General features: G+C 42.1%; 1 protein-coding gene across 1 annotated transcript in view; it reads left to right on the top strand.

Annotated features, from left to right (window-relative positions):
- Positions 1-25,169, top strand: part of sycp1 (synaptonemal complex protein 1) — a 230,083-nt gene that overhangs the window by 54,472 nt on the left and 150,442 nt on the right. Inside the window, exon 5 of the mRNA XM_063042478.1 lies at positions 21,563-21,636. Within this exon, the coding sequence (XP_062898548.1) occupies positions 21,563-21,636 (74 nt within the window). The remainder of the gene's footprint in view (positions 1-21,562; positions 21,637-25,169) is intronic.

The raw sequence follows: 25,169 nt of genomic DNA, 5'->3' as shown, positions 1-25,169 counted from the left end.
GTGTTTTCAAAAATACTGTATAAAGAGTAAAAGAGAGGTGAGAGTGGATTTTGGATCACTAGAAAATAATGCTGGAGAGGTAGTAATGGGGGACCAAGAAATGGCAGATGAACTGAGTAAGTATTTTGTGTCAGTCTTCACTGTGTGTTAGAAATTCGAGAGAGTCAGGGGGCAGATGTGAGTATAGTTGCTATACACTAAGGTGAAGGTGATTGAGAAAGGTCTGAAGATAGATAAGTGACCTGGACCAGCTGGACTACACCCCAGGGTTCTGAAAGAGGTAGTGAAGAGAGTGTGGAGGTATTAGTAATGATCTTTCAAGAATCATTAGGTTCTGGAATGGTTCACTGGATTGGAAAAAGACTGGAAAAATGTCACTTCGCTCTTTAAGAAAGGAGGGAGGTAGAAAAAAAGAAATTATAGGCTAATTACCCCCAGTTCACTGGTTGGGAAGATGCTGGAGTCCATTACTAAAAATGAAGTTGCCAGGTACTTGAAGGCACATGATAAAATTGGCCCAAGTCAGATTGATATCCTTTTTTTTTATATAATTTTTATTGAATTTTCAAAAAGAATACATGAAAAGATAAAATCTACCCACCCCCCCCTTAACCCTCCCCCCCCCCCCATATATGTAGTCTACCTAAAAGAAAGAAAGAGGAAAAAAAAAGAAGAGCCGCCTGGGTATTGGAAGGTTTCCACATGCTCCATGGGATTCAAAATAAATTTGGTATAATTATTCGTTATTTTCCCCAAGTAACCAAATTCTTTGTCGGAGCACTTAAATATGACATCCTATCTTTTGTAAATAAGGGCGCCAAATATTCAAAAATGTTAGATAATTATCTCTTAAATTATAAGTAATTTTTTCAAGTGGAATAGAACTAGCCATTTCATTATTCCAACGATCCATACTTAAATACGAATCAGATTTCCAAGTAACTGCTATAGTCTTCTTAGCTACTGCCAAAGCAATTTTTATAAATTCTTTCTGATATTTATTCAATTTAAGTTTCGGTTTTATCCCTTCAATATCACCTAATAGAAATAATACAGGGTTATGTGGAAGTTGAATTCCAGTAATTTGTTCTAATAAGACTCTTAAATTTATCCAAAAGGGTTGAATTTTAAAACAAGACCAAGTAGAATGTAAAAAAGTACCAATTTCTTGATTACACCGAAAACATTTATCAGATAGATTTGAATTTAATCTATTTATTTTTTGTGGTGTAATATATAATTGGTGTAAAAAATTATATTGTACTAATCTAAGTCGAACATTTATTGTATTTGTCATACTGTCCAGACAAAGTCTTGACCAATTTATTTCATCAATATTAATATTCAGATCTGTTTCCCATTTTTTGCTTTGACTTATGGGTTCCTTGTTTAATTGTCTGTTCTTGAATCAAATTATACATACAAGAAATAAATTTTTTAATTGTCCCTTTTTGAATTAAAATTTCAATTTCATTAGCTTTTAGCAAAAACATTGTTTGACCCAGCTTACCTATTAAGTAAGCCCTTAACTGAAAGTAGCAAAAGAAAGTATTATTAGATATTTTATATTTATCCTTTAATTGTTCAAATGACATCAATATACCTCGCTCAAAACAATCTCCTATAAATTTAATCCCTTTTTGGTACCAATTATATAAAAGTTGATTGTCCATTGTAAAAGGAATAAGTCTGTTTTGAAACAAAGGTCTCCTTGCTAATAGAGATTTCTGTGTTTCCTTATCAACATTTATCTTATTCCATAGATCAATCAAGTGTGTTAATATAGGAGATTCTTTCTTTTCCCGTATCCATTCAGATTCCCATTTATATATAAAATCTTCAGGTTTATTTTCTCCTATCTTGTCTAGTTCTATTTTAATCCATGCTGGTTTTTGATCATCGAAAAAAGATGCAATAAATCTAAGCTGATTTGCTTTATAGTAATTTTTAAAGTTTGGAAGTTGTAACCCTCCTAACCTAAATTTACATGTCGGTTTTTCCAATGATATTCTTGACATTTTACCTTTCCAAAGAAATTTTCTCACAGATTTATTTAACTCTTGAAAAAATTTCTGTGGCAATTGTATTGGTAATGTTTGAAACAAATACTGTAATCTCGGAAATATATTCATTTTTACAACATTGACTCTACCTACTAATGTTATTGATAGTATCATCCATTTGTCAAGATCTTCTTGAATTTTTTTCAATAGTGGTAAATAATTAAATTTATATAAATTCTTTACATCACTATCAAGTCTTATACCTAAATACTTTATACCATTTACCGGCCATCTAAATTGGGTTACTAATCGACATTGACTATAGTCTCCCTTAGTAAGAGACAAAATTTCACTTTTATCCCAGTTTATTTTGTAACCTGATACCTTCCCATATTCATCCAATCTAGAAGATAATTTATGTAACAAATGTTGTGGGTTTGTTAAATAGATCAAAACATCATCGGCAAAAAGATTAATTTTATATTCCTCTTGGTTAACTCTAAAACCCAGAATATCTGGATCCAATCTAATTAGTTCTGCTAATGGCTCTATCGCCAATACAAATAGAGCAGGTGATAGTGGACAACCTTGTCTAGTTGACCTTTTTAGCTGAAATGGTGTTGAAATTTGAGAGTTTGTCACTACTTTAGCTTTAGGGTTAGAATTTAAAGTTTTAATCCAATTTATAAAAGATGTTCCTAACCCATATTTTTCTAATACTTTAAATAAAAAATCCCATTCTAATCTATCAAATGCTTTTTCTGCATCCAAAGCTACTACTATACTCTTCTCATCCCTTTTTTGTGCCAAATGAATTATACTGAGTAGCCGAGTTACATTATCTGCCAGTTGTCTATTGCCAGTTAATAAATCCTGTTTGATCCATATGTATTAATTTTGGTAAATATTTAGATAATCTATTCGATAAAATTTTTGCTATTATTTTATAATCCGTATTCAATAAAGAAATAGGCCTGTATGATGTTGGTTTCATAGGATCTCTGTCCTTTTTTGGCAATACTATTACAATCGCTGTTGAAAAAGAATCTGGAAGTTTATGTATTTTTTCTGCTTGACGTATTAGTTCCATAAAAAGAGGAAATAATAAACCTTTAAATTTTTTATAAAATTCAGGTGGAAAACCATCTTCTCCTGGAGATTTATTACTTTGAAGTGATCCTAAAGCTTCTTCAACTTCTTTCAATGTAAAAGGCATATCTAATCCCCTCTGTTCTTCCAAATTCAATTTTGGAAGAGAAACTTCTGATAAAAACCTTTCTATCTCATTAACATCGTTTTGGGATTCTGATTGATATAATTCAGAATAAAAATTTTTAAAGGTTTCATTTATTTCAAGAGGTTTATAAGATATTTTATCTGCCCTTGTTCTAATTGCATTTATTGTTTTGGAAGCTTGTTCTGTTTTCAACTGCCAGGCAAGAGTTTTATGTGCTCTCTCACCTAACTCATAATACCTTTGTTTAGATCTTATAATTGCTTTTTCCGTTCTATATGTCTGAAGTGTATTATATTGTAACTTCTTATTGACAAGTTGTCTTCGTTTTTCTTCTGACATATATCTTTGTGATTCTTTTTCTATTCTTGTAATCTCTTTTTCCAATAGATCTAGTTCTGCCATATATTCTTTCTTAAATTTTAGACGTATAACTTATTATCTGTCCCCTAAGATATGCTTTCATCGCATCCCATAATATAAATTTATCCTTCACTGAATGAAAATTTGTATCCAAAAAAAATTGAATCTGCTTTTTCATAAAATCACAAAAATCTTGACGTTTTAATAATATTGAATTAAATCTCCATCTATAAGCCACTTCTTCCTTATCAGCCATTATTATTGTCATTAATAAAGGAGAATGATCTGATAATATTCTTGCTTTATATTCCATATTTTTCACTCTGTGTTGAATATGCATTGATAATAGAAAAAAATCTATCCTTGAATAAGTTTCATGTCTGTGGGAATAGAACGAATAGTCTCTTTCTTTAGGATTGATTCTTCTCCATATATCAATCAAATTTAAATCTTTCTTCAATGACAAAGTTAGATTTACTACCTTCGATTTTATAACAGCCTTGGTTGTTCTATCTAAGACTGGGTCTAAGCAAAAATTGAAGTCGCCTCCAATTAATTTTTTTTCATGTGCATCCGCCAAATTCAAGAAAGTTTCTTGTATGAATTTTGCATCATTTTCATTTGGTGCATAAATATTCATAAAAGTCCATAGTTCGGAAAAAAGTTGACAATGTATAATCACATATCTCCCCGCAGAATCAGTTATTACATTTTGTATCCTAATTGGTAACGTTTTATTGATCAAAATTGCTACTCCCCTCGCTTTTGAATTAAATGAGGCCGCAACAACATTACCCACCCAATCTCTCTTTAGTTTCTGATGTTCTGTTTCTGTTAGGTGCGTTTCCTGTAAAAAAGCTAAATCTATCTTCATTTTTTTAATATATGTTAAGATTCTTTTTCTTTTCACTGGTCCATTAAGCCCATTAACATTAAAACTCAAAAAATTCAATAAATTAGTTATTATTCTTAACAAAGTTACTCCAATCTAAAACATTATTTATCTTCTCAACTCTCATAGTTCCTTGGGGAATCACTTTAAACTTCACCATGATGCTATGTGTTCCCCCCCCCCCCCAACCTTCCAGGCAAAAAGAGAAAAAAAAGATAGAAAAAAAAAGAAAAAACAAAATACCCCCCACTAATGTTGTGAATGAAAAGATACACAACACTACCCACCTCCATTTTACGGGTCGCGGCAAAAGCCACGCTTGCACACATGATTAACTTAGCAATCGATCAGTGCTTCTTCCAGCTCCCCCACAACAAAAAAAAAGTTATATATATATATAACCAAAATTAGTATTATTATTCCCAGCTAATTTCCTCCAGTATTAACCTTTCTTACCCCCCCATATAATTAATACTATATTTATACATTCATCCAGCTTCAAAAATCCAACAAATCCATTCTTAAACCCAATCTTCATCTTCAATCTATCTCCCTCTCCTGAGTTTGTTCTTGTATCTGGTGAATATTCAGAGAATCTTGCACAAACTGCTCTGCTTTCTGGTAGTCATCAAAAAATCTTTTTTCTCCACCAGACAAAAAAATCTTCAAAGTTGCAGGATAACGCAGTATAAATTGATAACCGTGCTCCCATAGGGTTTTTTTCACTGGATTAAACTTCTTCCTTTTCTTCAAAAGTTCGTAACTTATATCAGGGTAGAAAAAAACTCTTTTCCCTTTAATTATCAACGGCCCTTTTCTATCTTTGGCAGCTCGAACAGCTGCCTGTAGAGTCCTTTCCTTGTCTTGAAATCTTAAGAATTTTATTAAAATCGATCGTGGATATTGGTCATCTTTTGGTTTTGGTCTTAAAGCTCTATGTGCCCGCTCAATTTCAATTGATCGAGGCTCCTCTCCCATTTGCAAAACCTCCGGGATCCATCTTTGAAAAAATTCTATTGGCTTATCTCCTTCCATACCTTCTGCAAGACCAACAATTTTTATATTATTACGTCTACTGAAATTTTCCAACATGTCCACTTTCTCCAAGAGTCGGTTTCTTTCCGAGTTCCAGACAAGCAAATCATTTTCTGTTTTTTCCACTCTATCATTCATAAGCCCCATTGCTCTTTCCATCTTCTGAAGCTTCTTTTCCATTTTGTCCTGTCTTTCCATAACTTTATTATAGCATCTCTTCGTATCTCTAAGCTCTTCTCTTACTTTCCTTAATTCAGCCGTTGATCGCAATACAGCCTCTCTTATGTCTCTATCATCTCCTTTACTTCCACTCGCTTCCAATTCTTCCTCCTCTTCTTCATCTGTGTTCTCTGCAGAATCCAGTTCTGACTCTGAGTCATTTTCAATTGCAGTGGGTGTCGGTTCTTGTAGTTTGCGTTGTGTCGATTTGCGCATGCGCAATTCCGTTGTCTTCTTCGGAGCAACCTCTGCCACCGCCATTGCTCCCTGTTCTACCGAAGGAGATCCAACCTGAGTCCGAGGCTCCATCGTTGCAGTAGGCCCTTTTTTCTTCCCGTCTCGCGGCTGCTTCGCAACAGCAGACTTCTTTTGTTGCGGTTTAGGAGGCATACCGTAAAGTAGTCTTACGAAGTTTATAAATAGTTTTCAAAAAATATTTACCAACTTTGTTTTATTTAAATGGTACTTTACTGATTTGTTGCGGGAGAGCTGAATTTACCCGTCTCAATCCCACGTCATCACGTGACGCCCCCAGGTTGATATCCTTAAGGAGAAATCTTGCCTGACAAATATGTTGGAATTCTTTGAGAAAATAACAAGTAGGATAGACAAAGGAGAATTAGTAGACGTTGTGCAACTGGATTTTCAGAAGCCCTTTGACAAGGTGCCACACATGAGACAGCCTAACAAAATAAAAGCCTATGGTATTACAAGAAAAAATACTAGCATGGATAGAAGATTGGCTGACTGGCAGGAGGCAGAGTGGGAACAAAGAGGGCCTTTTCTGGTTGGCTGCTAGTGACAAGTAGTTTTCCATAGGGGTCATTGTTGGGACCACATTATACGTCAATGATTTAGATGACAGAAATGATGCCTTGATGGCCAAGTTTGTGGATGATGCAAAGATAGGTGAAAGGGCTTACAGTGTTGAGGAAGACAATGGAAGAAAGAAAAGGGGGGAGGAGGAGCACCAGAGGGAGGCACTGGGGCAGACAAGGAGGTACGGTGAAAGAGGGAAAAGGGGATGGGGAACGGTGAAGGGGGGGCATTACTGGAAGTTTGAGAAATTGATATTCATGCCATCATGTTGGTAGCTACCCAGACAACATATAGGGTGTTGTTCCTTCAACCTGAGTGTGGCCTCATCACAACAGTAGAGGCTATGGATTGACATAATCGGAATGGGAATGAGAAGTGGAATTAAAATGGGTGGTCACTAAAAGATTCCGCTTCTTCTGGCAGATGGAGCATAGCTGTTAGATGCTAAGTTAAAATACTGGATTTCCAGGGTTATGATCTTAGGATTGGTACCTGTGCCAACATGCTTATGAAGCCAGAAATAAAAAGATCATACTGTTTAACACATGACTAAGGAGATGGTGCAGTATGGAGGGCTTCTGGATCATTGGGCTCTCTTCAGGATTCAAGATTGTTTAATATAATTTCCTCTATGCAAGAATGAAATAATTATTACACATGATCCAATGAAGCACAGCAAAAATACAGAAGATAAAGATAAGAAAAATAATAACAAAAATATCAATACATAAGATAGCTTATAGACATTGATTGATTGTATGTCCATAAAGCGATACTAGGTTGTACATAAGGTTACTTATCGAAAATAATGAAGTGGTGGTGGAGTTTGTGAGTGGAGATATTGATCAGTCTTGCTGCTTGGGGAAGTAACTTTTTGAGTCTAGTTATCCTAGCATGGATGCTACTTAGCCTCCTCTGTGATGAGCGTGGGATCCTTTATGATGTTACTGACCCTTTGCAAGCACTTTTTTGTTTGTATGTCCTTGGTGGCAGGTAGGGTGGTGCCTGTGATGCATTGGGCAGTTTTAACTATCCGTTGTAGAACCTTTCTGTCTGCTGCAGTGCAGTTTCTGTACCAAGCAGTGATGCAGCTTGTCAGGATGCTCTCTGCTACGCATCTGTGAAATGTCTTAAGTATGGATGTGCAAAGTCCAGCTCTTTTCGGACTACTCAGAAAGTAGATGTGTTGTTGAGCTTTCTTGACTGTGTAGGATCTGTTTTGGGACCATGAAAGGTTGTACGAGATGTGCACTCCTAGGAGATTGAAGCTGCTTGCAGTTTTCACTGCTCTGCTGCCAATGTTAAAGGGGATGTGAGTGGTGCAAGTTCTCCTGAAGTTGATAACCATTTCCTTTCCAGAGAACGTGGGAGCTGAGCAGAAGGGACTGTTTGCACATGAAATGGAGGGGGACAAATATCCTTGCAGGAAGATTTGCTGGTACTGCATGGATGGGGTTTTAAACTAGAGTTGCAGAGAGATGGGAACCAGAACACCAGAGCAGATAGCAGAGTGTTTGTGGGGAAAGATGTTGTTAAGCCTACATACAATATCAGGAATTGAAAGGCTGAGCTTTAAGGACGAATGTTTTGAGTATATTTCAATGCAAGGAGTATTGTAGGAAAGGCAGATGAGCTTAGGGTATTGATGAGCATTTCAATAATGACATTATAGCTATTAGTAAGACTTGGTTGCAAGATACACAGGACTGGCAGCTCAATGCTCCAGGCTTCCATTGTTTTAGATATGATAGAACGAGAGGTATTAAAAAAGCAGGGCAGGAATTACTAGTCGGAAAAAGTCACAGCAGTGCTCAGACGGGAGACTAGAGAACTCATCTACTGAGGCTGTATGGGTGGAACTGAGGAATAAGAAAGGGATAACCACTTTAATGGGATTATATTATAGACCACTGAACTGTCCGTGGTATTTAGAGGAGCAAATTTATAGAGAGATCACAAACTGTTGCAAGAAACTTAAGATTGTGATAGTAGGTGATTTTACCATTTTACATATTGACTGGAACTCCCATACTGTAAAAGGGCAGGGTGGGATGGAGTTTGTCAAATGTGTTCAGGAATGTTTTCTTATTATGTACATAGAGGTCCCAGCTAGAGAGTGTATGATACTAGATCTCCTATTAGGGAATGAGACCGGGCAGGTGACAGCAATTTGTGCAGGGGCACACTTTGCATCAAGTGATTATGGTGGCATTAATTTAAAGATAATTATGAAAAAGGATAGGTCTGGTCCTCAGGCTGAGATTCTAAATTGGAGAAAGGCCAAATTTGATGGATTTAGAAAGGATCTGGCAAGTATGGATTTGAACAGGTTGTTTTCTGGCAAAAATGTACATGATAAGTGAGAGGCCTTCAAAAATTAAATTTTGAGATTGCAGAGTTTGTTATGTTCCTGTTAGAATAAAAGACAAGGATAACCGGAGGTCCGTGAGCAAGACCTCATCAGGGGATCAGAAGTGGAGAAGGTCAGCAACTTTAAGTTCCTCGGTGTTACCATTTTTGTAAGATCTGTCCTAGGCCCAGCAAGTAAGTGCAATTATGAAGAAAGCACAACAGCACCTCTATTTCCTTAGAAGTTCGTGAAGATTCAATATGACATAAAAATATTTGACAAACTTCTATAGATATATAGTGGAGAGTATATTTCCTGGTTGCATAATGGCCTGGTGTGGAAACCTGAATACCCTTTGTTACGTACCCCGTAACTGGGTTGCCAAACCAGCAGAAATGGATCACTCAGTTGGAGTCTGGATTACTGGAACTAAGAAAGTTTTATTAAAGAAATAAGCAACACAGTACTCTAATCAAAAGGATAATAAATGCAACAGTTCAGCAATGATAAACACACATGTACACAGAACTAGAATAACAGGATCAATCAAGCTCTATCGTCGTCTAGGGGTAAATGACCAGTTTCAAAGTGACGCAAAGTTCAGTTCAATTGAGTTCAGTTCAGTTCACAGTAATCACTGCCGTGGCGGTGGACGGGGGGAGAAGGAGAGAGAGAGCGAAAGCGAATGAATATTCAAAACGGCTTCCACACAGACCTTCGATATTCTTCGCAGTCAGCTTTCGGGCGAGCCCTTTGTAATGTCTTCTGAGGTCACCGACTGTGACCCCTCCGTTTCAGATATGATCGTTCCTCTGCAGTGAACCTGGCACCCAGGCAAGGGCGGACACACACCAGGTTCCCGCTGATCGTACCTTTCCACCCTGTGCATCTACAGCTTGGTACCGCGACCAGCCCTCCAAAAAAACTCCCACCGACTTGTGGGAGACGCACCGCTTCCAGGGTCTCATTACCTCGGGGTGTCGTGTGTGTCCTGCCTTAGCGAACCTGTCCCTTTTTATCCCCCTGCTGGGGTATCGCCTGTCCATCACACTTCAAACAGTTCAGGGTTGAAAAAGGAGCCGATCTTGACAGCTCTCAGACCGTGTCTCCTTCCGTTAAACTCTCCCGTCTCTTCATTAACATCTCCAAATGCTGCTCCATTGTCTTCCTTATCTCTCTTTCTCCTGAAGGCAGGTGGCAGATCAACTGTTGATCCCACTGGTGCCAGCACAGGACAGTTAACATCTTAATCTATGTGTACTCTTTGTAACCCTCTTTCGTCACACCCCTCACCTTTAAGGATTTTTTACCGGGGTAAAAATTACAAACATGAATACATTATTAGATACATACAAATATACATCTTCATCAGCTATTTGGCTAATAAAGAGAATTTTAAGTTGTCAACACCTTGACAGGCAGTCAGCAATCACATTTTCCGTTCCTTTTATATGTGTAATTTTTATATCAAATTCCTGTAGCACCAGACTCCAACTTAGCAATCTTTTGTTTTTATCTTTCATAGTGGCCAAAAACACTAATGGGTTGTGGTCAGTGTAAATTACCAGTGGTTTCCGTGCCGGGCAAATATAAACTTCAAAATGTTGTAATGCTAGTATGATGGCCAGTAACTCCTTTTCCACAGTGGAATAATTTCTCTGATGGGTATTAAATTTCTTGGAAAAGTAAGCGACTGGGTGCTCAACCCCCCCTTTGTCTGTCTGCAACAGCACCGCCCCGGCAGCTTCGTCGCTAGCATTTGTTGCTAGGGAGAAGGGTTTTGAAAAATCAGACGCATTTAGCACAGGATGGTGACACAGAATTGCCTTCAGACTCTCGAAGGCTTGTTGACAAAGGTCGTTCCACACAAACTTCGCATTCTTTGGCAAAAGCTTAGTGAGAGGGAGGGAAATATCCGCAAAGTTTTTGCAAAACTTCTTAGAGTACCCCACCATCCCCAAGAACCTTCTCAGGGCTCTCTTGTCTGTCGGGGTGGGGACCTCCAAGATAGCCCGCACCTTAGCCTGCATCGGAGCCAGCTGCCCCTGTCCTACCACAAATCCCAGATAAGTGACCTTCGCGTGGCCGAACTCACTTTTTGCGAGGTTCACTGTCAGGTTGGCTTCGGACAGCCGTTTAAATAGCTCCTCTACCGCCACAATGTGCTCCTCCCACGTGTCACTCCAGACCACTAAATCATCAATATATGCTTCTGTGTTCCTTAGTCCCTTTATTACTGAACTAATCATCCTCTGGAAGGTCCCTGGGGCGTTTTTCATGCCAAAAGGTAGAACATTATACTCGCATAAACCGGAAGGAGTGACAAATGCCGAGATTTCTCTAGCCCGGTCGGTTAAAGGAACACACCAGTACCCTTTCAGCAAATCGATCTTGGTGATGTACGTAGCTCTCCCCACTTTATCGATGCAATCGTCTACCCTTGGGATGGGGTAAGCATCAGTTTTCGTGATAGCATTCACCTTTCTGTAATCTGTACAGAATCGGATGCTCCCATCGGCTTTCGGGACAACCACATAGGGGGACGCCCATTCCGACTTGGATGGCCTAATAATATCTGTGGCTAGCATGTGCTCAATCTCTTTCTGCACTAGCTTGCCCTTCTCCAAGTTCATCCTATAGGGGTGTTGTTTAATAGGCTGGTCTGAGGTGACCACAACATCATGCACCGTCCCTTTGCATCGCCTCGGGACATCGGGACATACATCTGCGTGCCGGTTAATTAGCTTTATCAATGGCCCGCTTTGTTCGGGGGTTAGGTGAGAGACCTTATCAGCAAACTTAGCCAGAACAATAGAGTTCTCCAATCAGGTCGGCACCATATTCATCTTTTCAAGATGGGTTTTCCCTGTCTCATTCGACACCCCAGTCTCATTAATTTCCGTGATAACACCAACCGGGTTTTCTTTCTGATCGTGGTAGGCTTTTAACATGTTAATGTGTACCAACTGTGTGGGTTTACGCCTGTCCGGCGTTTCGATAACATAATTCAAAGGGTCTATCTTTTTAATTACCTTGTACGGACCGTGGAATCTCGCCTGGAGGGGGTTGGCTACCACTGGGAACAGAACTAAGACCCAGTTGCCCACTTGGAACACTTTTTCGCGGGCACGCCTATCATACCATTTTTTCATTTTAGTCTGGGAGTGTCGCAGATTTTCTTTGGCAAGGTCACAGATCCTTTCAAGCCTCTCACGAAATTTTAAAACGTAATCAATCACGTTAACTTGGACTGCCGGACTGGACCATTGCTCTTTTAGTGAGGTCAGGGGTCCTCTGGGCCGATGACCAAAGACGAGCTCGAATGGGCTGAACCCCAATGACTCTTGAACCGTGTCCCTCACGGCAAATAAGAGGAGGGGCAAAGCATCATCCCGGCTCCTAGCGTTTTCTTGACAGTAAATTTTAATCATGTTCTTTAATGTGGTGTGGAATCGTTCCAACGCCCCTTGTGACTCAGGGTGGTACGCGGAGGCCAAAATCTGCTTTGCTCCCATCTCATCCAACATCCGTCGGAATGTGTGAGATGTGAAGACACTCCCCTAATCCGACTGGATTTCCCTGGGCAGCCCCACCATAGTGAAAAATTTCACAAGTGCCTTTACCACTGCGGGAGCCTTTACGCTGGCCAGGGGCACCGCCTCCGGAAACCTGGTGGCGGCGCACATCATAGTCATCACATACTCCCGCCCACTCGCAGTTCTGGGCAGGGGACCGACAAAATCCACAATTACTCGGGAGAAAGGTTCCCCAACAGCGGGTATCGGTCGAAGGGGCGCTTTAGGCAGGACCTGATTTGGCTTTCCCACCACCTGACATAAATGACATTGCCTACAATATTCAACAATATCTTTCTTCATGTTCGGCCAGTAAAACTCTTTCATAATTCTGTCAACTGTCTTCCTCACCCCAAAATGTCCACCGAGGGGTACCTTGTGGGCCAGGTTAAAAATCTCGCCCCTATAAATTTTCGGCACTACCACCTGGTGTACAACTCCCCATTCCTCATCTGCGGGCACAGTATGTGGTCTCCATTTCCTTATTAGTACTCCCTCCTTCACATAATAGCTTACTGGCTCCCTTTTTAATTCTGCGTCAGAGAGAGCTGTCTCCGCCAAATCCATCAGCTTCTCGTCTCACTCCTGTGCCTGTATAAAGTCCTTCCTGGCTAATGCTAAGTCTGCCTCAGCCCCCTCACCTCCTCTTGTTCCACTATGCTCCTTCTTTTCACTTTCTACCCCCTCCTCATACAAGGCTGGCAGAAATGTCTCAGCTAACTTTATATCAGCCTCTGCAGCCTTCCTCGACATCCGCCGAGTTACTGCGCAAACGGGATAAACCTGCGAGTCCATGGGCGGGGCCTCAATGCTGGCAGGCTGACTTGTCAATCTCACGGCTGGGAACACAATTCCCCTTGCGAGGTCATTACCGAGCAAGACTTCCACGCCTTTCATCGGTAATTCGGGCCTCACCCCGATCATGACTAGTCCAGAGACCAAGTTGCTTTGTAGGTGTATCTGGTGCAAAGGCACGGCTTCAGTCCCTTTTCCAATGCCTTTGATCACACTGACCTCCCCAGTCTCGGTCTCTGAACTAAAGTCTAAAACACTCCTCAATATCAGTGACTGACAAGCTCCCATGTCTCTCCAGATCCGTACTGGAACTGGGTTTAACCCCTCCTTCACCGACACCAATCCGGCTGAGATAAACCTCTCGCGCCCTTCCTGAACTTTATCAGACCTCCTCTCTTCTGGAGGTTGGTTTGCCGGCTCAATACAGCCAGTCGGAACCCCCGTTTTTCCTTTCCCCGTCTCCTTCTTTGGGGCAAAGCACCTGGATGCAAAGTGTCCGACTTTCCCACAATTATAACAGAGGACCCCAGGAGACTTCCTACCAAACTGCTCCCGCTCTACCTTATCCTTCTCACTAGTCCCCGGCTTACTTACTGACTTTTCTGGCGGACTCTCCCCGCCGTCCTGACGACCCTTCTGGTAGCCTTTACTCGGGGCAAACTTCATTTTATGCGTCAACGCGTACTCATCCGCTAACTTAGCAGTTGCAGCTAACATGGCTGCCTCTTTCTCATCTAGGTAGGGTCTCATACCTTCAGGAACACAACCTTTAAACTGCTCAATCAGGATCAGCTGTAGCAGTCTGTCATAATCCCCATCCACCCCCTTCGAGGCGCACCAACGCTCACAATATGTCTGCATCTCACGGGCAAACTCTAAATATGTGCGGTCCTACTGCTTCCTCGCATTCCGGAACCTCTGCCGGAATGCGTCCGGGACCAACTCATAAATCCTGAGGATGGCCTCTTTCACCACCTCATACTTCTGGGCATCTTCCGCGGACAAAGCTGAGTAAGCTTGTTGGACTTTTCCTTTAAGTACACTCTGAAGCAAAACAGCCCACTTATCCCTCGGCCAGTCCTGACTTGTAGCAACTTTTTCGAAATGGAGAAAGTACTGACCACATCGGTATCGTCAAATGGGGGAACCAGCCTAACCTCCTGGGTCACCCTGAACCCTCCACCTTGGTTCGGCATGGGCCCCTGCGCTGCCATCATCCTTAACCTTTCCAGCTCAAACTCCCTTTCCCTCTGTTTCTCTTCTCGCTCCAACTGTCTGTCCCTCTCTTCTCGTTCTAACTGTCTCTCTCTCTCCTGCCTTTCTAACTGTTTCTCTTTCTCCTGCCTTTCTAACTGCTTCTCTTCTCGCTCCAACTGCCTCTCTCTCTCTTGCCGTTGTCGTTCTAACTGTTTCTTTTCATGTTCTAGCTGCCGTACCTGGAATTCGTGCTTGAGTCTCAGTTTTTCAAGCTGCACCTGTATTTCGTCTCCACCAGGTTTTTCAATAGACACCACCTCCAGCTCCCCTTGGGGAAACACACCTTTAGATACATAGTGCTCTACGATAGCTCTGTGTATCTCCTCTCTCCTCATTGTCGACTTCCCCTTAACAAGATTCAACCGTTTGGCCGCAGTTGCCAATTCCGCTTTCCTGGCATCCTCTAATGCCTCCAAGGTTGGCGCCTTTAGAAATTCCTCAATCTCCATTTCTGCTGTTTGCCTTTTCTTTCTTTCAGGAATTTTAACCCAATCAATTACTCCGTCCCAAATTTAGCGTTCAAAATCCCGGACAAGCCCCCACTTATGTTACGTACCCCGTAACTGGGTTGCCAAACCAGCAGAAATGGATCACTCAGTTGGAGTCTGGATTACTGGAACTAAGAAAGTTTTATTAAAGAAATAAGCAACACAGTACTCTAATCAAAAGGATAATAAATGCAACAGTTCAGCAATGATATACACACATGTACACAGAACTAGAATAACAGGATCAATCAAGCTCTATCGTCGTCTAGGGGTAAATGACCAGTTTCAAAGTGACGCAAAGTTCAGTTCAATTGAGTTCAGTTCAGTTCACAGTAATCACTGCTGTGGCGGTGGACGGGGGGAGAAGGAGAGAGAGAGCGAAAGCGAATGAATATTCAAAACGGCTTCCACACAGACCTTCGATATTCTTCGCAGTCAGCTTTCGGGCAAGCCCTTTGTAATGTCTTCTGAGGTCACCGACTGTGGCCCCTCCGTTTCAGATATGATCGTTTCTCTGCAGTGAACCTGGCACCCAGGCAAGGGCGGACACACACCAGGTTCCCGCCAATCGTACCTTTCCACCCTGTGCGTCTACGGCTTGGTCCCGTGACCAGCCCTCCAAATAAACCCCCACTGACTTGTGGGAGATGCACCGTTTCCAGGGTCTCGTTACCTTGTGGTGTCGTGTGTGTCCTGCCTTAGCGAACCTGTCCCTTTTTATCCCCCTGCTGGGGTATCGCCTGTCCATCACACTTCAAACAGTTCAGGGTTGAAAAAGGAGCCGATCTTGACAGCTCTCAGACCGTGTCTCCTTCCGTTAAACTCTCCCGTCTCTTCATTAACATCTCCAAATGCTGCTCCATTGTCTTCCTTATCTCTCTTTCTCCTGAAGGCAGGTGGCAGATCAACTGTTGATCCCACTGGTGCCAGCACAGGACAGTTAACATCTTAATCTATGTGTACTCTTTGTAACCCTTTTTTGTCACACCTTGAATGGAAAATCATATAAAAAATAGTGGGTACGATCCAGTCCATCATAGTAGTCAAAATAACAAATAGCAAATAGTCATACTTTATTGATCCCGGGGGAAATTGGTTTTCGTTACAGTTGCACCGTAAATAATTAAATAATAATAAGACCATAAATAGTTAAATAGTAATATGTAAATTATGCCAGGAAATAAGTCCAGGACCAGCCTATTGGCTCAGAGTGTCTGACCCTCCAAGGGAGGAGTTGTAAAGTTTGATGGCCACAGGCAGGAATGACTTCCTATGATGCTCTGTGTTGCATCTCGGTGGAATGAGTCTCTGGCTGAATGTACTCATGTGCCCAACCAGTACATTATGTAGTGGATGGGAGACGTTGTCCAAGATGGCATGCAACTTGGACAGCACCCTTTTTTCAGACACCACCGTCAGAAAGTCCAGTTCCATCCCCACAACATCACTGGCCTTACGAATGAGTTTGTTGACTCTGTTGGTGTCTGCTACCCTCAACCTGCTGCCCCAGCACACAACAGCAAACATGATCGCACTGGTCACCACAGACTCGTAGAACATCCTCAGCATCGTCCGGCAGATGTTAAAGGTCCTCATGAAATAGAGACGGCTCTGACCGTCTCAGGAAATAGAGCCGGCTCTGACCTATCATAGGTATACCCTCTCCATCATTGAGCATAGTTACATGGAGCGCTGTTGCAGGAAAGCAGCATCCATTATCAAGTACCTCCACCACACAAGCCATGCTCTCTTCTTGCTGCTGCCATCAGGAAGAAGGTACAGGAGCCTCAGGACCCACAGGGACATATATTACCCTTCAATCGTCAGGCTCTTGCACCAGTGTGGTTAACTTCACTTTCTCCATCGTTGAAATGTTCCCACAACCTATCGACTCATTTTTGAGGTCTCTTCATCTCATATTCTCAATATTTATTGATTATTTCTTTATCATTATTATTTTTTCTGTTTGCACAGTTTGACATCTTGTACATTGGCTGTTTATCCATCCTGATGGGTGAAGTCTTTCATTGAATCTATTATGTTTTTGAAAGGTATTGAGGTCCTGGTTTTAAAAAAAAAAGGAGGTGCATAGCAGGTATAGGCATGAAGAAGCAAATGAAGTACTCGAGGAGTATAAGAAATTCAAGAGAACACTTAAGAAGGAAATCAGGAGGGTTAAACGAAAGCATGAGGCTGCTCTAGCAAACAAGGTGAAGGAGAATCTCAAGGGCTTCTACAGATATATTAAGAGCAAAAGGATAGCAAGGGACAAAATTAGTCCTCTGGAAGATCGGGGCGGGGGGGTACCTATGCATGCAATCAAAAGAGATGGGGAAGATCTTAAATGGATTTTTTGCATCTGTATTTACTCAGGAGACGTACAGTATAGAAGTGAGGCAAAGCAGCAGTGAGGTCATGGACCTTGTACAGATTACAGAGGAGAAAGTGTTTACTGTTTTGAGGCAAATTAGGGTGGATAAATCCCCAGGGCCCCAGGTGTTCCGTTGGAGGCTAGTGTAGACGTTGCAAGGGCCCTAACAGAGACATTTAAAATGTCCTTAACCATGGGTGAGGTGCTGAAGGATTGGAGAATAGCTAATGTTGTGGATCTTATGGATAGGGGAATCAAGGGTTATGGGGACAAGGCAGGAACTGGGTATTGATAGTAGATGATCAGCCATGATCTCAGAATGGCGGTGCAGGCTCGAAGGGCCGAATGGTCTACTTCTGCACCTATTGTCTATTGTGTTGTTCCATTGTTTAAAAAAAAGGCTCTACGAATGAACAAGGAAATAATCGGCCAGTAGGCCTGACATCGGTAGAGGGTAAGATTTGGATGGTGTTCTAAGGACCGGATAAATAAGTATTTGGATAGAGAGGGAACGATTAGGGATAGTCAGCATAGCTTTGTGCATGGTAGGTCATGCCTAACCAATCTTACAGAGTTTTTTAAGGAATTTCCCAGAAAAGTTGATAATGTTACCTACATGGACTTCAGCAAGGCCTTTGACCAAGTCGGGACTTTGATCATGAAGGTTCAGGCACTTGGCATTCAAGGTGAGGTAACGAATTGGATGAGACATTGGCTTTGCGGGAGAAGCCAGAGCGGTAGTAGATGGATAATTCTCTGACTGGAGACCTGCGACAAGTGGGGTGCCGCAGGGGTTGGTGCTGGTTGTTTGTCATCTTTATCAATAATCTGGATGAGAATGTGGTAAACTGGATCAGCAAATTTTAGAACCAAGATTGAGGCAGTAGTGGACAGTGAGGAAGACTACCAAAGCTTGATGCGGGATCTGGATCAGCTGGAACAAAAGGCTGAAAAATGGCAGAACATATTTTTTAGCAGAAAGGTGTGAGGTGTTGAATTTTGGGAGGACAAGCCAGTGCAGGACTCAGGGACCTGTGAATACAGATCCATAATTCCTTGAAAGTGACATCACAGTTAGATAGGGTTGTAAAGAAATTTTTGGCACATTGGCCTTCATAAATCAAAGTACTGAGTAAAGTATTTGAGGTGTTCTGTTGAAGTTGTATAAGGTATTGATGAGGCCTAATTTAGAGTATTGTATGCAGCTTTGGTTACCTACCTACAGGAAAAACGTCAATTAGATTGAAAGAATGCAGGCTTATTTGATAAACGTATACAAAATTAAGAGTGGTATAGACAGGATAAATGTAAGCAGGCTTTTTTCAGTGAGGTTGGGTGGGACTACAACTAAAGATCATGGGATAAGAGTGAAAGATGAAATATTTAAGGGGAACATGAGAGAGAATTTCTTCACTCAACTTGTGATGAGAGTGTGAATGAGCTGCCAGTGGAAGTGGTGGATATGGGTTTGATTTCAACATTTAAGAGAAATTTGGATAGGTATACGAATGGGGGGCTATGGTCACGGTGCAGGTTAATGGGACTAGGCAGATTAATAGTTTGGCAGAGACTAGATGGGCCAAAGGGCCTGTTTCTGTGTTGTAGTGTTCTTTGACTCTAATATTCTACACAAGTCTGATGTCTGACTGTAGATATCATGTTCTAAGTATTGCCTATGAGCTGTTTGTATGCATGACAGCCACTGCATGTTTGATCTAATTCATAACCTCTTAAGATTGGTGGCAAAATAAAATTGGTCCATCTCTGACACCTCTCTTCCCAATGAACATGGATTTCTCTAGCTTCCGGTAACCACTCCCTCAGTCACCCACCTGCCCCTCCCCATGAACAAAAAACACACACACTTGCTTTTCCATCAGTCTAGTGGCCCTCACACTCTTTTTGTTACTCTTCCTTAACCTGATGACCTGACGCTCCTCCTTCTGCTTGCCTACCTCCTTTCCTTTATTCCATGTTCTCCTGTCCTTTCCTATCAGATTCCCTCTTCCTCAGCCTTTTACCTCTTCCATCTATCAACTGCTAGCTTCTCAGATAATTCTCTTTTATCTCCACTCACCCATCCACTCTCAGTTGAATACACCTATCACCTGCCATCTTCTACTCCTCCCCTTCCCTCATCTTTTTAATCAGGATTCAGCCCTCTCCCTTTCCAGACATGATGAAGGGTCTCAGCCCAAATTGTCAACTGTTTATTTCCCTCTATAGGTGCTGCCTGACCTGCTGAGTTCCTCCAGAATTTTATGTTTATTGGTCATGATTTCCAGTATCTGCAGGCTATGTTGTGTCTTGGTAATATAAAATACCTTTTTGAGGGGTTTGATCTAATTTCCAAATGACCAGGCTACACTTAGTTAAAGCATATTTCTATCTGTTCTGACATAGTCCTGCTATGTTCTGTGTCTTATTCAGAGAAGAATATATCTGGGCAGCCTTAATGTGTGCCGGTGCTGGAGAACATGAATATTTAAAGTGGTGAATGGGTGTCAATCATGAGGCCTTTACTGAATATAGAGGTTCGTGTGTGTTATTAAAGATGCGTTCATCCTGGAGAGTGGATAAAAAATCTTTAGAGTGACTGTAGGTGAGGTACTTCCATAGGGCACCTAAACGCTAGCATACTAGTTGAAGTTACAAATTTGCTATTATTACTATAACCTTTTAGTCTGTTGATTTATCACAGTAATATTACATTTGAAATTAACTACATGATGCGTAGTGAAGAGTATAAATTACCGGAGAGACAGAGTCACTGGTAGATACAAAGCAGCTTTTTTATTCGATACAACGAGGTACAGCAGGCATCTTACGGATGGAGACGCTTTCCGCAGAAAGGTCTGCTAGCTCAATGTGGGCTCGATATTTATATGCTAAACACAAAGGCAATCGCTACTTAAAAGGTTATAGACAATGCTTCCTTTTGAAGCTACATACAAACATCACACCTTCGGATTTCATCCTTTCCTTCCAACGCCAACAAGTCTGGGTTGGTATCCACAGCTAGTTTAATCTACAATACACTTATCTGGCATTACGTGCTAACGTAGAAAACAATTAATATTTATAATGCATAGATAATACTGTCTTCGAAACTACAGCATCAGGCGCCAGAAGCATCTGGTATTCACACCCTTTTAGGAAGTGCATTGTCAAACAGTTAAAATAGAAGTCTGGTGGCCAAAGTCATTTAAGTGTAAACAAATCATCTACCCAAAAAAAATTTCTCTTAACAGAGAGTATATTGACGGGCTGCATCACAGCTTGGTATGGAAATACCAATGCCCTTCAGTGGAAAACCCTTCAAAGGGTAGTGGATATGGCCCAGTATATCACGGGTAAAGCCCTCCCCACCATTGAGCACATCTACATGAAACGTTGTCTCAGCAGAGCAACATCCATCGTCAGGGACCCCACTACCCAGGACATGCTGTCTTCTTGCTGCTGCCATCTAGAAGAAGGTACACTTTAGGACTCACACCACCAGGTTTAGGAGCAGTTATTACCCCTCAACCATCAGGCTCTTGAACCAAAGGGGATAACTTCACTTGCCCCATCATTGAAATGCTCCCACAACCTATGGACTCACTTTTAAGGACTCTTCACCTCATGTTCTTGTTATTTATTGCTTGCTTGCTTATTTATTTATTTATTTATCTATCTATCTATCTATCTATCTATCTATCTATTTATTTATTTATTATTTCTTTCTTATTATATTTGCACAGTTTGTTATCTTTTGCACACTGGGTAAATGCCAAAGTTTGTGTGTCTTTCATTGATTCTGTTATGGTTATTATTGTGGGTTTATTGAGAATACTCGCAAGCAAGTGAATCTCAGGGTTGTATATGGTGACATACATGTACTTTGATAATAAATTTACTTTGAACTTCGATTCACAATATGGGGAAAATCAAAATTAGCTTGATTTGGATATGGAAGTTTTCCTACATCTATTTGCAATAGATAGATTAAGATTAGATTAATATAACAATGATTTATAATGACAATATATCAGAATTTTAAGTTTTCTGCAAAATTATGGAATATGTAACACCATACAGGACCAATTCTATAAGCTAGAAAGGTAACTTAGTAAAAAATGATTTAAAGCTAAAATGTAATTTGTGTTTTTCTGTCACTAGACATAATGCCACAAGAGACTTGTGTTCTCTTGTAAACGAATCCTCTTCCCGATTAGCTGAAAAAATAAAAGCATGTGAGTATTCATTATTGTAACTATTATTAATGTGGAGTTGCAGAATACTTTTTGGAATTTAAATGAATCTATTATAATACATTTGAAGGAAATAATGAAAATCATACTTATCTTGGTGCCCTCTTTTCCCCCTCCCGCTCCCTTCATCTTCCTCTTCCTATTTTCCATCTCCATAACCCTCCAAAAGGCTCTGTTTATTTCCATACATTGCCTCTTGCCAGTCAGCCAATCTTCTATCCATGCTAGTATCTTTCCTGTGTTACGTACCCCGTAACTGGGTTGCCAAACCAGCAGAAATGGATCACTCAGTTGGAGTCTAGAGTACTAGAACTAAGAAAGTTTTATTAAAGAAACAAGCAACACATTAATCGAAAGGATTATAAATGCAACAGTTCAGCGATGATAAACGCACATGTGCACAGAATTAAGATAACAGCATCAATCAAGCTCTATCGTTGTCTAGGGGTAAATGACCAATTTCAAAATGACTCAAAGTTCAGTCCAGTTAGTAGTTCAGTTCGCAGTAATCGTTGCCATGGCGATGGACAAGGTAGGGGAAGAGAGACATAGAATAGGAACAACTGATCATTCAGAACACGGCTTCACTCACAGACCAGCGGGATGGCTCACAAGCAACTTTTGGGCGGGTCCTTGGTGATGTCACCTGAGGTCACCGACTGTGACCCCTCCTCCAGATGCGGTCGATCCTCTGCAGTGAACCCGGCACCCAGGCAAGGGCGGACACACACCGGGTTCCCGCTGATCGTACCTTTCCACCCTTGTCGTTGTCTGGCACTTCTCACCCACTCGTGAGAGGCGCACCGCTTCCAGGGTCTCGTTACCTCGGGTGGCGTGTGTGTCTGCCTTAGCGAACCTGTCCCTTTTTATCCCCCTGCTGGGGTATCGCCTGTCCATCACTTCAAACAGTTCAGGGTTCAAAGGGGGGAGCCGCTCCAGACAGCTCTCCCTCCCACATCCCTTCATTACACATCTCCAGACGCTGCTCCATTGTTCCTTATCTCTCCTTCCCCTGAGGGCAGGTGGCAGACCAACTGCTGATGCCACTGATGCTAGCCCAGGCCAGCAAACATCTTAATTCTATGTGTATTCTCGTAACACTTCCCCCCCTTTAAGGATTTTTACCGGGAGGTAAAAATTACAAACATGACTACATTATCGGATACATACACAATATACATCTTTAACAGTTATTTAGCTAATACAGAGAATTTGAAGCTGTCAACACCTTGACAGACAGTCATCACATTTTCTGTTCCTTTTACACGTGTTACTAATAATCCCTTAGACCAGGCTCCAACTCAGCAAACTTCATAGTGGCCAAAGACACTGATGAATTGCGACCAATGTAACCTCTCATTTGGTTTTGTCCCGGACCACAATAACAAGGGTCGTCCCATTCCGACTCAATTTTCTCTCGCAAGGGCTTAGTAGGAGGAGGACGGGTATTGACCGCAGAGTTATTGCAAAACTTCCTGCAGTACCCCACCATCTCCAAAAGCCTTCTGAGGGCCCTCTTGTCTGTCGGGGTTGGGAGGTCAGCGATAGCCTGCACTGTAGCTTGCATCACTGCCAGCTGCCCCTGTGTCACCACAATTCCCAGGTAAGTGACCCTTGTGTGGCCGAATTCATTTTTTTCAAGGTTCACTATCAAACTGGCTTCAGACAGCCGTATTAAATTGCCAATACACACCTCTGTGTTCATCAGCCCTTTAGTCACTGAATTACTCAAAAAATATGGGTGTTGTTTACTTGGCCGCCCTATTGTAACCACAATCACCCAACGTCCCAGTTCTTTGCATTTCCTCGGGACAATCAAACACATAGGTGCGAGTCGTTTAATTACTCCTTCGAGGATTAAGGGAGAGACCTTATCAGTAGACCTGGCCAAAACAATAGCCTTCTCCCATCTGACCGATCCCATCCTAATCTTTTCAAAATGGTTCTTTTCTCTTAACAGGGGGCCCCTAGCTTCATTGATTTCCACGCTAACACCGACTAGGTTTGTTAGCATATCAAAAGCCGGTGACCGTCTCAGTTCGCGTCGGTCATGATCAATAACATTCTTCCCCCTGGGCAGCCGGTAAATCTCTTTCATGATTCCACCAACTGTTTCCTCCAGCACCGCAAAATGTCCACCGGGGGGTACCTCGTGGGCCATGTTAAAAACCTCATCCCCATAGCTCTTTTGCACCACCCCCCATTCCTCATCTGCGGGTACTGTACTTGATTTCCCTTTCTTCCTTAGCACTTCCTCCTCCGCACAATAGCTTGTCAAGGCTGTGTCAGAGAGGGCTGTCTCGGCAAAAACCATCAGCCCCTCATCTCGCTCCTGCGTCTGCACAAATTCTTTCCTGGCTACTGCTACGTCCGTCCCAGCTCCCTCACTACCTCTTATCTCACTACACCCTGTCTCATACAAGGTTGGCAGAAATGTTTCAGCCAAATTCACCATCGCGGGCGGGGCCTCCATGCTGGCAGGCTGACCCGTCAATCTCACAACTGGGAACACGATTCCTCCGGCGATGTCATTACCGAGCAAGACTTCCACGTCTTTCATCGGTAATTCGGACCTCACCCCGATCGTGACTAGTCCAGAGACCAGGCTGCTCTGTAAATGTATCTGGTGCAAAGGGACTGACTCTGTCCCTTCCCCAACACCTTTGACCTCTACCTCCCCAGTCTGGGTCTCTGAGCTAAACTCTAATACACTCTTCAGTATTAGTGACTGACACGCTCCCGTGTCTCTCCAGATCCGCACTGGAACTGGTTTTAACCTCTTTTTCACTGACACCAGTCCGGCCGAGATAAACCTCTCGCGCCCTTCCTGGACTTTTTCAGACCTGTCCTTCCCTAGCGGTTCGCTTAACAGCTCAATACAGCCATTCAAAATTTTCGCTTTTCCTTTCCCCATCTCCTTCCTTGGGGCAAAGCACCTGGACGCAAAGTGTCCGACTTTCCCACAATTATAACAGACGACCCCAGGAGACTTCCTACCAGACTGCTCCCGGTCTACCTTATCCTTTTCACTAGTCCCCGGCTTACTTTCTGACTTTTCCGGCGGACTCTCCCCTCCGTCCTGACTACCCTTCTGGTAGCCTTTACTCGGGGCAAACTTCATTTTATGCGTCAACGCATACTCATCCGCTAACTTAGCAGTTGCGGCTAACGTGGCTGCCTCTTTCTCATCGAGGTAGGGTCTCATACCCTCAGGGACACAACCTTTAAACTGCTCAATCAGAATCAGCTGCAGCAGTCTGTCATAATCCCCCTCTACCCCCTTCGGGGCGCACCAACGCTCACAATATGTTTGCATCTCGCGAGCAAACTCCAAATACGTGCGGTCCCACCGCTTCCTCGCATTCCGGAACCTCTGCCGGTATGCCTCCGGGACCAACTCATAAATCCTGAGGATGGCCTCCTTCACCACCTCATACTTCTGGGCATCTTCCGCGGATAAAGCGGAGTAAGCTTGTTGGGCCTTCCCTTTCAGTACACTCTGAAGTAAAACAACC

This window comes from Mobula hypostoma, chromosome 3 (assembly GCF_963921235.1).
Source record: "Mobula hypostoma chromosome 3, sMobHyp1.1, whole genome shotgun sequence".
Taxonomy (NCBI): Eukaryota; Metazoa; Chordata; class Chondrichthyes; order Myliobatiformes; family Myliobatidae; genus Mobula; species Mobula hypostoma.
The sequence above is the reverse complement of the archived record's forward strand: the minus strand, read 5'-3'. Positions and strand labels throughout refer to the sequence as shown.